Genomic DNA, 14,611 nt, shown 5'->3' with positions numbered 1-14,611 from the left:
CAATAATGACGACACGCGTTCCCGCGGGTCGTTCGTCATTATCGTTCATCGGGCTGACATGCAGGCCAACCTGACGATCTCGTCAGGTTGCTGCATGTCAGGGAATGGGGGAGAGAGCCCGGCGCTGAACGATATCGTTAATTATATCGTTCAGCGGCTGTGCTCAATGTCATGAACGACATTGAGCACAGCCTACCGGGGACAACACTACACGATATCGCTCAGGGAGCATATCGTGTAGTGTGTACCCACCTTAACCATGTTCATGCAGGTTTCCCCAAGGTGTTTTGGTGTCCTCCCAGAGTCCAAATACATACTGGTAGACTATTAGTCTGTTATCTTGGAGCTGGTACATATATGTTTGTGTACCTAAGAAAGGGAAATTAGATTGTAAGCTTCACAAGGGCTGGGACTAATACGCTAATGTGCCTCATTCCAGTTCTGATTGTACAACACAAAATCAACACTATCAAAATAAAGAATAACAAAAAAATTATATTATTCTGTTTCATTCATCTCCTTTGGTACAGCTACTGTGTGCGAATAAGAAGCAAGACAGATTCATCTACCTTTCTTGAAGTTAAAGATGGCCCCGACAACCGTTGCGCTGGGGAGAGGAAGTTATCATTAAAATATCGCCAGGGCAGGTGAGTGGTACTTGGTCCAGTGGTAAGGGTTCATTTACAGAGTGGTTAGAGTTAACTTACGATAAAGCCGGGTGAGTCTGAAGGGGTGTTGTCTATGACATAGATTATTTTTTTCATTTATATTATATAACTACTAGTATTTTTGACCTGTTATTTGCCAGGTTGCCAGGCAGTGTGGTTGGCGCTGCCGACCCTTGCTCACACTGCGCATACCAGTGATGGGACAGGCTATCCAGGATTATTATACACATGTGATATGATGGCACATAGTTTTCTTGTACCATCTACGATTTACTTTCTCCACAATTATTGTGTCCATAATACTTTACATTTCCTTTTCATTACCTACTTTATAGCAATTCTATAATAATATCATCCCCTTTCTTCATCACCACCTTTTAATTTTGGTTTCCACTATTTTTCTTCAGCATAAATCAAGTAAATACCCCAATAATGTGACATGATAAGTGTGTGATATATCAGAGGGAACACGTCTACACAACACACACGAGTACAACACATGGAAACAAGCCGAGCCAGTGACAGCAGCAGCCGGGCGCTTTATGATCAAGAGAGGTCTTTCCAGGGAAAGTGATTGTATTCTCACATCTGTCTCCCCGCACCTCACAGCCGATTGGACGGCCCCATAATCCGGCGCAGGATTGGGCAGGGGCCGGGATGTGACAGACATGATGATGAGGGGCTCATGTGTGAGGAGGGCCGCCAGAAATTCGGGGTACTCTTTTGAAAGCCATAGTGGAGTGTTGCGGAAGGACACACAGTCTGTTGGCAGCAGCAGCAGCATCAGCATCTGACACGGGCGGAGCGCTCCCTCCGAGTGTGTGTGTACTGTAGAGCGGCGCTGCTGCTCAGTGTCAGCGGCTGCTGCTGCCTCGGGCTGTCAGGGGAACACGGCGGCGTCGGCTGGAGCCTGGCAGAGAGTTCATCTGAGCGTCTCGGAGTCCTGTCTCTACCGGGGGAGGGGCGCAGGGGCAGCATGCGCGGCGGCCGGTAGGGAAGCTCCTGCTGGATCCACTTGTCTCCTCTTCCCGGGGCTGGAGGCCATGGCGCTGGGAGCACGGCCGGAGCTGGTCGGGAAGCGCTTCGTCTGTGTGGTCCGAGGAGGAGAGGAGCCGCCGGAGCTCGGGGAGATCGGGCAGATCGGCCGCTGGGGCTGGAGAGCCGGGGTGATACGAGCGGTGTCTCACCGGGACAACAGCAACCCGGACCTGGCGGTAAGAGCAGCATTCTGTACCCGGGTCTCTCCCAGGCTCTGCGGGGACCACTGGGGCAGCTCCGGCTCTGTCTGCCTCTAGGTGCCGGTACCCACCACTGCCACTACTGGGTAGCTACTGCCCTGTACCCATCACTGTCACTGCCCTGTACCCATCACTGTCACTGCCCGGGTCTCTGCTAGGCAACTTATGGGGTGTCTCGTACAGTTATATACAGGCTCCTGGGTTGTTAGACTGAGGTACCTGCTGTTACATGTGGGGGGTCTCCTGATGTTACAGTAAACTTATTAGCTCCCGGGGTACCTCCTGTATTCTAGTTGTGTGGTGTCATATACTGTTAGTTATCTATAAGCTGTTGGGGTACCTCCTGTGTTACTTTTGGAGACTCTCATACAGTTACTGGTATCTATACGTCACTGGGGTACCTATTGTCTGACTTGTGAGTTGTTTCATACTTTTACAGGCATCTATAAGCAATTGGGGTACCTTTTGTGTTACGTTTGGGGTGTCTCATATAGCTAGGTAACTCTGAGCTACTGGGGTACCACCTGTGTTACTTTTGGGGATGTCATATAGTTACTGCCTTCTATTAGGTACTTGGGTACATTGTCTGTGTATTGATGTGTTTCTTACTGTTACAGGTATCTATAAGCTATTGGGGTACCTCCTGTGTTACTTTTGGGGTGTCTCATACATTACTGTTCATGATGAGCTATAGGGGTAACTCTTGTCTGACTTGTGGGGTGTTTTATACTTTCAACTAACTAAGTTATTGGGGTACCTCCCTGTGTTATTTGTGGGGTGTCTCATACTTTTACAGTTATATTTAAGCAACTGAGTACCTCCTGTGTAATTTGTGGGGTGTCTCACAGTTACTGTTGTCTATAATATATTGGGGTACCCCCTGCATTACTTTTGGGGTGTCTAATACTTAAAATTATCCATAAACTACTGTGAATCCTACTTTTTGTGTGGTGTCTCATAGTATTAGAGTTATCTATATGCTACTTGGGTACCCTCTGTTACTTGTTGGTTTTCTCTGTTAATTCTATCTATAAGATACTGGTGTGCACCCTGTTTTCCTAAGTATTGGGATACCACCTACATTGCTTCCTTTTGTTATTATTAGTGGCTCCTGAGTACTGGATTTCATGCTGTATTTGTGGGTTGCCTGATTAGCTGTCTTCCAAATAAGGGGGTTGTGTCGTTCCTTGTTAGGTGCCTATTTGGGTGCTAGTGTTTTAACTTGTACTTAGCTATCTCCAGTATTTGTGAGTGTGTCAGACTGTTCCTACAAATGTTCTCCCAGTGATTGGGGTACTTCTCTATGCTGCTACTATTATTGATCTTTCCATGTTATTAAGTACCTCTTTCATTAGATGTAAGGTGCCGTATGCTAGTGTTCTTGCTAGTACTAGGTCACTTTCAGTTATTCCACTATTATCAAGAATTCCATCCATTGTATTGTATGTGGGGTCTGGCTGACTGTATACTGTACATTGTCCTAGTTCTTTTGTGAGTGAATTCTATGCACCCTGCTCTTGAAGTGTACAGTAGCATACATACCGTATGTGCAGCACTAGTGAGGATTTGCATGGTACCATGTGATTTTATTTCTGAATGCTTGATGATTCTTATTTATTTCTCTTCAGGTGCACATTTTTGCTATTCATGCTAGATGTGTTCATAGAAGTTCGCATTTCCATGTCCCCTGTTTGTCTTCACTCATGTAGTGTTTTTGTTTTTAGAAGTTTTTATTTTCTCTCCCTGGTAATGGGATTTGGCTACTTTCTGGTGAAGGCTTTGGCCGGATCTAGGATAATGGTATTCATGGCAATTCATTTGAATGTTTATTTTTGTGAACACTGCAGGAACTCATTGGGGCTTATTTTGAGGTGCTGAAAGAATGGCCTGTGGTACTGAGGGGCTGGTGGTGGAGTTCTTGCAGCAGGCCCTTGGGCTGGCGGTGGGGTGTTTGCAGTAGGCGGTGGGGTTCCTGTGGCAGTTATAGGGGCTGTTAGTGCAGGGCTTGTGGCAGTTGTAGGGGCTGGTGTGACGGTGCTTGTGGCAAATGTTTGGGATGGCGGTGCTTGTGGCTGTTGGCGGGGCATAGGAGGGATATTGGGTGGCTTTCAGTGGGGTATGCATGGTAGATTTGAACAAGTGACTGGTTAGCCGTGGGCAATTGGTGATGTAGCTTTGGTGCACTAGGGGTAAGGGAGACTGTTCTACCTTGCTTTATGCTCTCCTTAATTTTCATGCTACAAACCCTTGCACAATACATTGCCTTGTTTCCTAGTGAGGAACAAGGGGTTAAGTGTCAGTATGTTTGATCATAAAACGGCCTCTTTTTCATTTCCAGAAGGCCCTCTGTTGCTCTGCTTGTGTGATATATTATTCTTTTTTTTCCTTTCCCTCCCCCAGCTTAATAGAAACAATCTGACTAGCTGAATGTATTGCTACAGATGTGCGCCTCTATGGTTTTTTTTTTTTTTTTCTCTCCCCTATTCTTCCCCCTAGTAATCTTGTTGTGGTGTTGTCAGCCCTCCCCCATCCATTTTCATATGATTTACTGTAGTTTTCTGGCTGCCTAAAGCCTCAGAAATAAAGTTCACAAGGGGGGCGGATATGGCACTGGAAAGGGTCGCTGGAAGGCGAAAAAAAGGATTGAAATCCAAAAAAGTGTCTGCTACAGACAGCAGCAGTGTATGTTCCCTGTAGCTGGGGATGATCTGACCGTGTGTTTTTGTAAGGGGTGTAGGAATGTTCAGCAGCAGCAAGAGTGTGTTTTGTTCAGACACATTCTTACTGGGGAGCACCAGTGCTGACTGCTCACTGCAATACATTGTTAGCAATTTTAGTCTGCTTGTTCTTTCTATTGCACTCATCCCGTGGTTACATTACAGAAACATTCCTCTTTTTTTGTGTGTGAGACTGAAACAAGTGTATGTGTGTATATAAAATATATATATTCTTATAAGTATGCAGATACTGTATGTGTGTGTATAAGACTGAGAAATCTCTGTCCCTTCCCCCCTACACTTGCGAAGGTTCATTGAGGTCAGCAGACTTCCTTCACATTGAGCAGCATTGTGCTCTCCAGGATACTAAATCATTCAAGCCTTTCTGCAGTTTTATTAAGAGGCTAGCATGGAATCCCTACCTAGAGGTTTTTTTTTTTTTTATTACATTGAACATGTTTTAACTCATTCACTTCTAAAACAGTTGTGTTATGGTCATTAGTGCAGCTGAAGAATTGCATGGAAATTAATAAACAGGGATGTAATATAGAACCTGCACTCCACAGTCCATTCTCATTCATTTATTAGAGTACGTTATACAAATAAGAGCCTTTTTTTTATCATATCAAAATATTTTGAAATCGAAGGTTAGATATTAAGCATTTTATCTTTGATATTTTTTTTTTTACCATGTCCCTCATTAATTGCATGATTAAAAATGAGTGTTTTCAAGCACAGGACCCAGGATTGCATCATCATTGTAGTATTTCTGTTCTTTAGCTTACAATTCACAGAACTGATCCTTTCAGTTTATTTAGATTGGAAGCCTTTGTTTTCTTTCAAGCTATTTTGTGTGTATGCATATGTGTGTATAAAATGTGTGTGTGTGTGTGTGTGTGTATGTATATATATATATATATATATATATATATATATATATATAAAGAATTTTTTTATTATATATTTCTCCATTCAATCTGTGCCAGGAGCTCCTCTGTCTTGGTATGGAGTGAGGCCAAACAGCTGGGAGGAAATTCTGTACAGCTGGCATCTCTAAGCTCTGTGCGCCCATCCTCCTCAAAGCTGGAGGCAATTGCCAAATTTAATGTCTCAACTTCCGATTGTGTATAGCAGTAAATTAATGGATGACCTATGCTGTCTAGTGCCTTCATGGCATTGCTGTTATATTGTGACAAAACCCTTGGAAGACTAATTGATATTTTTCACCGCAATCAAATGTTATGCAAATGCCTTGTTTATTTTGTGCACAGTGCTGTCTTCCTCTAAATGCTATGAGATACTATTGTACATTAGTTACATACATTTATAAACCATATTTCTAATGCAAATATACATATTATGTTTTGAGAATTAACAAGATTCTTTTTTCATATTGGGTTTTATTGTGGTTTTATAATTGTATGTGTTAATTGAAGTGTGTGTGACTTTTGAACATGGCTGCCCTCTGGTAGATCCTACATTGGCAGTTGCTATGGTGATAGCAGCGGCAGTAGTTTGGCCCTTTTGCCTTACACTTACGTGTTCAGACAGTGAATTAGCTTCAATGCAAAGGTATCTGGGAGCGCTTGATGGCATTTGTGCTTCTAGTAACCATTCTGACGTAGTAGTATTTTCAGTAAACATTCTGTTTCAGTGTCGGCAGCATATTAGTCGCCTTGGCAATGTTTACTACTGAAATAATGTCAATTGCTATTAACCTTTGCATCTAATACAATTGAAGTCATGATTTTTATTATTCATTCTAAACTGGATTAGCTTTGTGAACCCCTTTACATTGGTGTTGTGAAAGTTGCCATCAAAAAGCTTTTGGACTGGAACATGTGATCACGTTTTAATAAAGTTACATACCATCATGTAACTAATGTGCTGGTACCTTTTTATAAAAGAGCAGCAGGAACCTAGGGGTATATTTACTAAAGTGTGGATTTTTAGAAGTGGAGATGTTGCCCATAGCTACCAGATTCTACTTAACATCTAACTAGCACCTTAGAAGATCAGTAGAATCTGGTTGCTATGGGCAACATCTCCACTTCTAAAAACTAATTTTTAGTAAATATACACACTAGTGTTAAATAATTTCTAGAACCTGCCCAGATGGTTGCCTTTTTTCAGTGTGGTATCTCGATCAAGAGGAAAACATCTAATCAGCACATCAAAACAGTGTGAAACAGTTGTTGTCATTGGGCAGAGGGGTAACACTTGAACGTAAACTAGGTTGGTTAAAAATATATAATTATCAAAATCAACATTTTTGTTTCTCTAGTCTTGTGTGGGTTTACCGATGTCATAACTTAAACATTTAATTGTTTAGATGTTGATAATCTTGCACACGTGGTAAAGAATGATGAACTGAAAATTTTGTGTCCAAAATAATAAACTTGAATCAAGTCAAGGTTATGAAATGATATAGCTGTATATAGACTATGATCATTATTTGTGGCTAATATAGTGGACATTTATTTGTTTATAGCTTTGGCTTATATATTAAAATACAACAAAATTTAAATGGTTGTCTTACTGCCTTTTTATATAGCATATATATGATGTATGACATTTTTCACCTCAACCATATCATTGGAATTCATTAAACAAGAACAATCACAAGTTACTGTTTGTTACTTTTTTTTGGTAGCATTAGTAAAGGTGACCAGCATTATACACTCATAAGGCCCTGCATTAAATTCCAGGCCGATGTACCCGGTATTGTCTGATTAACTGATGCGTTTTATTATACTATTGGAAAATACTGCTCTACCATATCTTTTATATTACACTGCCGGGGAATTTTTTTATTTTTCTCACAAGTGATTACTGCTGGGACTGGTATTTTCTCATTAGGCTAGGCCTTCGTAGATGATTGTCAGCCTGTCCTTAAAGATTATTCACTTAATAGAACCCATTGCAACTTTACATTATATTATGTGATTAATCATATGATATTCATTCCCCAAGGGTGAATCTCTCTCCCTCTCCACATCTGTGTTTCAGGTGACCTTTTGGGTAGGGGGAGGTCTTGGCTGCCCAACTGAAAATCTCCTCTGTAGCCTATTTCCAAAGTGCACATCTTGTTTGTTTGGTGCAGTGTTCTGTGTGACGTGTTTGCAGCTTTAGTAATATTGCACACAATGCATTATTGTAATAGACTGAATATATAAGATGCCCTCTGTAATGTTAAGTGCTATTTGAAGTTTTTTCGCAAGGAGAACTGTAGAGTAATCCAAGAGACAGAACACATTGAATTTAATCCATGGGAAAAATATAATTTGGCAGCAGAAAATAATCCGCTGGTCCCCTCTAGTATAGTCTAGGCCAGTGTTTCCCCAACTCATTCCTCAGGGAGCGCTGACAGTGCATGGTTTTCATTTTTCCTAGGTGTATTCATTACTGGCTGACACATTTTCAAAGATCCACAGGTGGAGCTAATTATTTCACTTGTGTTCCTATGAGGAGACCTGGAAAACATGCACTGTTAGTGCTCCCTGAGGAATGAGTTGGGGATAAACTGGTCTAGGCATTGTATTGCCCATTTCACTTTTATACCTCAGTTATATAGTGAATCTATAATATTGTACACTGAAAACATTCTGCATGTAATGCTTGTAGATTTATGAGATTAAAGTAGTTCCTGGCAGTTCTTATACAGATGTGTCCACATACATCTATCCTCCATGCGCCACACAATGTGGGAGAGGTCTGTGTGCCTGGGTAGTGCTGAGCGTCAACGTGCAACTTTTTACCTTCAAATGCATCTTATTCACACAGTGATGTGACTAGTTAGCACAAGCAGCTTCCGCTGATTAAAATGATATGCAGCATGCCTATGTTCTCTGTGTCTGCGGGTGTATCTGACATGTGAAATGCTATGGTACAAGGTCAGCGGCTGTAACACTGTAACGTAGCGTTTCACATGCAGATACACCCGCAGACACACACAGAACACAGGCATGCCACATATAATTTTAATGAGCAGAAGCTGCTTGTGCTAGCTATTAGCATCACTGTGTGAATAAAACACATTTGAAGGTAAAAAGTCGTACAAAAATACGCTCGGCGCTGCTGAGTCATGCCATGTCATGGCGCGATTAGAAGCGCTGTTTAACGTGCAAGGAGACTAGATGTATGAGGGCACATCTGTATCACGTGGAAACCAACATAACCTACAGCTTAAAAAAAAAAGGTATAAATACACCCGTGCGCCAATGCAATTGGAGTGCAGCTCAAGAATGTGACCTACACACGTCACCAAGAATATATATACAAACAAAATACTTGAGCGCACCTCCTTTTAATATATGTGACAATAATTATGTCAGAAGAAAAGTCCTGAATACTTGATATAAATAAAATGCTGAAATGCACCTCCTTTTGAAGAAGATATCAGTAATTGAAGATAACAATAACAAAGGATTCTAAGCTGGAACACGTTGGTCTGTGGGAGCTGCCACTATTGAGGATCCTTAAAGGGACCGATACCAGGAAAGGTGAACCGCTTTTGGGGTAGCGATATTACCCCTAATACTTGTTATTGTGCCTTTCCAAAAAGATTATTTGTGGTACACTGCCATCCTTTTTTTTTTTTTTTTACTCTGTTTTAACGTTGTTTGAAGTGAAAATAAATTAGACAGTTCTGCACTATGGGAGATTCCATTTTGTGATTTCTTTGAGATGCTGGACGGACACTGAAGGGGCACTTGCTAGTGTGTTGAAAATCTATATCCAGGTTGAAAGAGTTATCGCTTGAAAATATCCACCACCTGAGAATAATATCAAGGATTCGGGACATTTCTTTTATGTGGAAATTTCCTTGCAGAATGACTGACTTAATTATTGATATCTTCTTCAAAAGGAGGTGCATTTCAGCATTTTATTTATATCAAGTATTCAGGACTTTTCTTCTGAGATAATTATTGTTACATACCCTAAAAGGAGGTGCGCTCAAGTTTGTTTGTATATAACCTACAGCTTGGACCTTCATTAGATGTACCGTCTTGCATAGTACAGTCCAAGCGGGATGCGGTCATAATTTCGTCCGCAGGGATTCCGGCACTCAGAATGCCGACGCTGGCATCCCGACCGCCGGAATCCTGAAGTTAAGTACTTGGGTTATGGGAATGGTTAGCGATAAGGTTAGGTACTAGGGGGAGGGTTAGGGTTGGGCACTAAGGGTGAGAGTTAGGCACTTGGAGAAGGTTAGGTTCAGGCACTGGGGAGGGAGGGCTAGGGGAGGGTTAGGATACCTACCAACAGGTGTCTGTATCCTAACCCTGTTGGGATTCTGACCGCCGGGATTCCGAGCACATACCAAACCCGTCCAAGCCATGTTCAAATAGCTTTGCTTCAAATGCTGGATGAAACTGCAAGGTCCAGTTCCAGGCCCAGACTTGCATAATGGTACCCCTTATTGTCCTTTTTACTGTGACTTAACTCATCACGGTTTCAGACACTGTTGTATCCTATCTGTATAAAATAAATCCATCCCTTATTGAATACTTTAATATATGTATAATATTTAAATTATGCATTTACAATAAATATAAAATGTGCGTGTTCAAGTGGACTGTTGTTCAAATTTGATTGCAGAGAACTTGATTACAACTATATCATTCTGTGGGAGCAGATTGAACAGTCATAATTAAGCAATGTCTTTTCTGTCATGTTTTATCAAGTTTCAGGTTAGAAGTGTGTGTGTGTGTGTGTGTGTGTGTGTGTGTGTGTGTGTGTGTGTGTGTGTGTGTGTGTGTGTGTGTGTGTGTGTGTGTGTGTGTGTGTGTGTGTGTGTGTGTGTGTGTGTGTGTGTGTACAAACTATTCATTATTATGTCTCCAAGTAATTGTGAACACATGCAGGCCGGGACACATGGCTGAGAAAGTTGTATTATTTGCTGGTGAACAAGTGCAGATGCAAATACCGTATGATGTTGATGGTCACCTGGACTAGAGAACTGCTTGTGATTGATTGGGGGAACCCCCCACCCACTTCCAAGCAGCCTAACCCTCCCTCTAGTTCCTAACCCCTGACCCTAATACTTACTGTTGGGATGCTGGCGTTCAGGATTCTGGCATCGGGATTCCGACTGCTGTCTAGATTCTGGCGACTCTATTCTGAGCTCCGGCATCCCAACCGCCGGGTTGGTGACTACATCTCCCTTGTTCATACATTATGATTTTATGTGCCTATTGTAACCCATTTATTTTTTAGTATTGTACACGTGACGGAGAATTGTTTCTGCCTTTTTTCTGAGGTTTTTACACCTTGACGCCTAAAAGGGAACGCCTATTTTGAAGCAACACCAAATTGTAAAAATGAATGAGACAGGAAATAAATGTTTCATATTTATATCATGCCCATTTTATGTCCAATTGATTTAATGCATAGATCCACATAACATTACTGCAGACAGTGATTGCTTTACTTCCCATAGTAAGACTTCAATGAGCTAGCCCTGTCAAATTGAGGTCTGTGTAGATGGAATATGATCACCCTTATCCGTTTTGCCTGTCTTTGGCATTCCCCCATTTTCTCCAAGACTGCCCCATAAATAAGGTGAAAAATGTCCTAAAAATAAAAGGTATTGTGTTTTTATTTTATTTATCACAGTGGGGCTTGAATTAAGATCTTGTTTGAGGATGCTAAAATAAATAATAGCCTAAACTCTATTCCTCTAAAACCATTTTTAGATGTAGGAAGAGTCTGTCATGGTCTGGATTTATTTAGTTTGCATCTTTTACGTATGTTTACCTTTTTGAGAAGAACTGTTACTATAAATTGTCACACATAATGTATGCTGGTTGATGTACTTTTTGTGGCATCTCTGCTTTCTGGCATCTGAAGTCATCCAGTGTTTTCCTCATTAAGGCATAGAAGGATGTTCCTCCTTTGACATTGCTAGCTCCGACATCTGGCTCTCATTTGGCAATTCCTCAGGCCTGTTTGTTTTGTTCCCTAACACTGGAAACCCCTGAGTCTTGCAGGATGCAGCTTCCCCCTCACTCGTTTCCTGCACTTCTCGCTGGCAGCCACTTGTTCATCAGATATAAATTAAAACAACTTGGCATTGGCTTCAATCTTTTGTTCTAACCTAGCATTCGCTGGGACAGTGGTGCATTCAATGAGTTTTATAGGAAAGGAGTTTGAAAATTTGGAATTGCATTAGTGAAATGTTAGCTGTTCCCCCTTACTGAGAATGACCTCGCTGCATGGTGTGAAAATCTGAGCTGAACAATACATGTTGTTTTATGAGGGAAATGCTAGAGACTGCGGAATCAGTGAGTTTACTTTTCAGTAGATCTCTGGGATTGATTGGAATGCCTGGAAGTGCTGTGTTAGCCTGTTACAATACAAACGTCAGAATAACCATGCACATAAAAAAATATGGTATACATTGCAAACTTTAACGGTTGCCAGCCAAAGTATCCTTAATCTGCAAGGCAAAGCTGAAAGCTTGCAATAAGTACCACTACAATTAAATATAGAAATGTCTCCTAATTACTTTTTTTTTTTTTTTCTTTCAAAGTACTTTACTTTCTCATTGAATTTCAATTTTTATGTAATATGTTATATTCTTAAAATAAAAACTTGATAAAATGTGGTAGGTGTTGTAGTTTATAAACTGTGTAGACATTCTGTAACATATTTTTTTTGTCAGTTTTATCTACCAACTCTTTACACCCACTGTATGTGCTTATGTGAAAGCAAACACCATATTTTGCGTGTTTTATTTATTTTTTTCATATTGACAGGCCAGCTGCTGTCAGCTTCAAGGCTTTGCAATGCATAGAGGTTTTAGGGAATACCCCCTGCCTTCACTTATATCTAGCTGTTATTTTATGTTACTCATGCTCTCTTTAATAAATAGCTCATTTTCTCTGTTAACTAATACATATTCCAGTTATTACCCAGGGTTTTAAATGATGTTCTAACAAGTTACTACATGGAACATCATATAGTCCGAAATAAATTTGCGTAACGTCACATGCAGATTTACAGAATACAAATAGGCTATCTATGGATCCGCAAATAATCCTCTCATTTGGTGTCAGTGAGCTGTGTATGACCAATATATCATTATAAGGTAGTATATTCCTTCAGTAAAACCATCCACAAATCCCTTTTTGGCAAAAATGTATCATTATTTTAAATGGCTGTTGGTGTAGGCTGAAATTTTTGTCACATTGCACTCATGTGATCATTCAGAACCAATGTTCTTAAAGCTAGCAGTTTAATGAGGTCACAGTGTGATTCTCAGAAGCACAGTGAGCATGCTTCTTCCAATACATCGTCTTTTCACTGTACCATTAATATTCAGAGCTGCTTTATGCAGATACAGAACCAACTGTACAGCTGTAACGCACAGTAAATGTCAACCTGTGTCGGTTATGTTGTCCGTTCATAACACTTACAATAAAGCTTTGTTGTGAGGTATGAATGGACTCTGTCTAATGGGTTGTCTAAAAACTGACAACACTGTTAGTCTAATCAGATGTAAGCCATGCAGAAATTTGTGTTCTCCAGTTTTCTTCCTTTTTGTCAAATTACAATGTGTTTGGGTTCAATTCATTATTTTTGTTATTGCACAATTTTTTTCTTTTTGCTTGTAAATTACTATGGGAAATTTAGTCCTTTCAAGAGCTTGGGTTTTGCACAACAGAAGTGCTCAATTTTTTCTCTTTTGAGAAATTGAACGTGGACCAGGATGTAGGCAGCCTAATAAGCATCACATTTCCGCTTTCATAATACTTGATATTGGTCAGGTGGTGAGCATGGGTTTATATATCTTACAACCCAGCATGCTGGGTTTTGCAGAAGTTGTGTACCCACCAGGCATTTGGAGTCCTTTCCTTCCTCTACTGTGCATTAACTGTATGCTAATTTATATGTGTGAAAGCTGATGGGAATCTATAAGAAAAATATTTATGCTGTATTGGAATGTTGATTCTTTTTGGTATAATTGAGCAATATTGGAGTGACCTTATTAGGTGATGTGCATTATAGGAATACTGATGTACTTTGGGTATTTGCCCTTTGCTTGAATGCTTAATTATTTTGAACACTATTGCGGTCATAACATATAGTTCAGTCAGAATATCCCTGTGTATAAATATTTTACTATGTAGTATGCATGCAAATTGATGTCTCAGTGGGGGAGATTCAATTGATTTTTAGGTGACTATATTGGACGCCCACCGGGGCAATTCATTTGTTTTGGTGACACATTCATTAGCACACTTGTTGTGCCCAAATATACTACTTTAGCCGCGCAAAGCATCTAAACTAATAGGCGCGTCACAAAAAGTGCCGTTTGTGAGCCCAAAAGCCAGACACGTCAGGAGGCTGCGCGCAGAAATGTGGGCACCTGCGGCATTCGCCCCTGATCGGAGCAACAATTGAATTACTCAGAGTGCCCAAAAAACAAACCCCCCACCCCCACCCCCTTTCTGCCAGTTAAGTTCTAGTTGTGCTTATAATCACATCTGTTGACATTACTTCAACTTATTAATCGAGACTATTATAGTTGTTACATATTTGTATTTATTCAGGTGTCTTGAGACTGCGTCTCGGTCTGTTAAGGTCATTAAAATTGCTAATGATATTATTATCGTTGGTCTGATAACTAACGAGGATGAACTTGCCTACAGAGCTGAGGTTGCTAGAATGTTTGAGTGGAGTAGTGAAAACTGCCTGCTCTCAAATACGACAAAAACAAAGGAAATTATTGTTTTTTTTTCAGGAAAAGTAGTGTTTCTTTAAAAGCCTATGTTTGTTTTAGTTGCTTTGACCATCGAGTTAGTGTCTCTTCTTTTAAATTGCTAGGATTTTTTTTATTCTTGATACTTTGACATGGTCCTTGAATTCTGCCTTTTTGGCCAAGAAGGCACACCAATGACTGTGTTTTTTTTTTTGTCATTTAAGGCTGGCGTGTGTGAGTACGGGGACACTTATAAATTTATATCGCAGCATTGTGGAAAGT

At 40.6% G+C, this 14,611-nt stretch overlaps 1 protein-coding gene across 1 annotated transcript in view; it reads left to right on the top strand.

The window, feature by feature from the left end:
- Window positions 1-1,473: 1,473 nt before the first annotated feature.
- Window positions 1,474-14,611, top strand: part of JMJD1C (jumonji domain containing 1C) — a 271,779-nt gene continuing 258,641 nt past the window's right edge. The window contains exon 1 of the mRNA XM_088450484.1: window positions 1,474-1,882. Within this exon, the coding sequence (XP_088306610.1) occupies window positions 1,712-1,882 (171 nt within the window). The 5' untranslated portion in view covers window positions 1,474-1,711. The remainder of the gene's footprint in view (window positions 1,883-14,611) is intronic.

The sequence above is a fragment of the Taudactylus pleione genome, unplaced genomic scaffold, assembly GCF_031769625.1.
Source record: "Taudactylus pleione unplaced genomic scaffold, aTauple2 ptg000518l, whole genome shotgun sequence".
In the NCBI taxonomy this organism is placed as follows: domain Eukaryota; kingdom Metazoa; phylum Chordata; class Amphibia; order Anura; family Myobatrachidae; genus Taudactylus; species Taudactylus pleione.
Note: the sequence above shows the minus strand (reverse complement) of the source record. Positions and strands in the feature narration are given on the sequence as shown.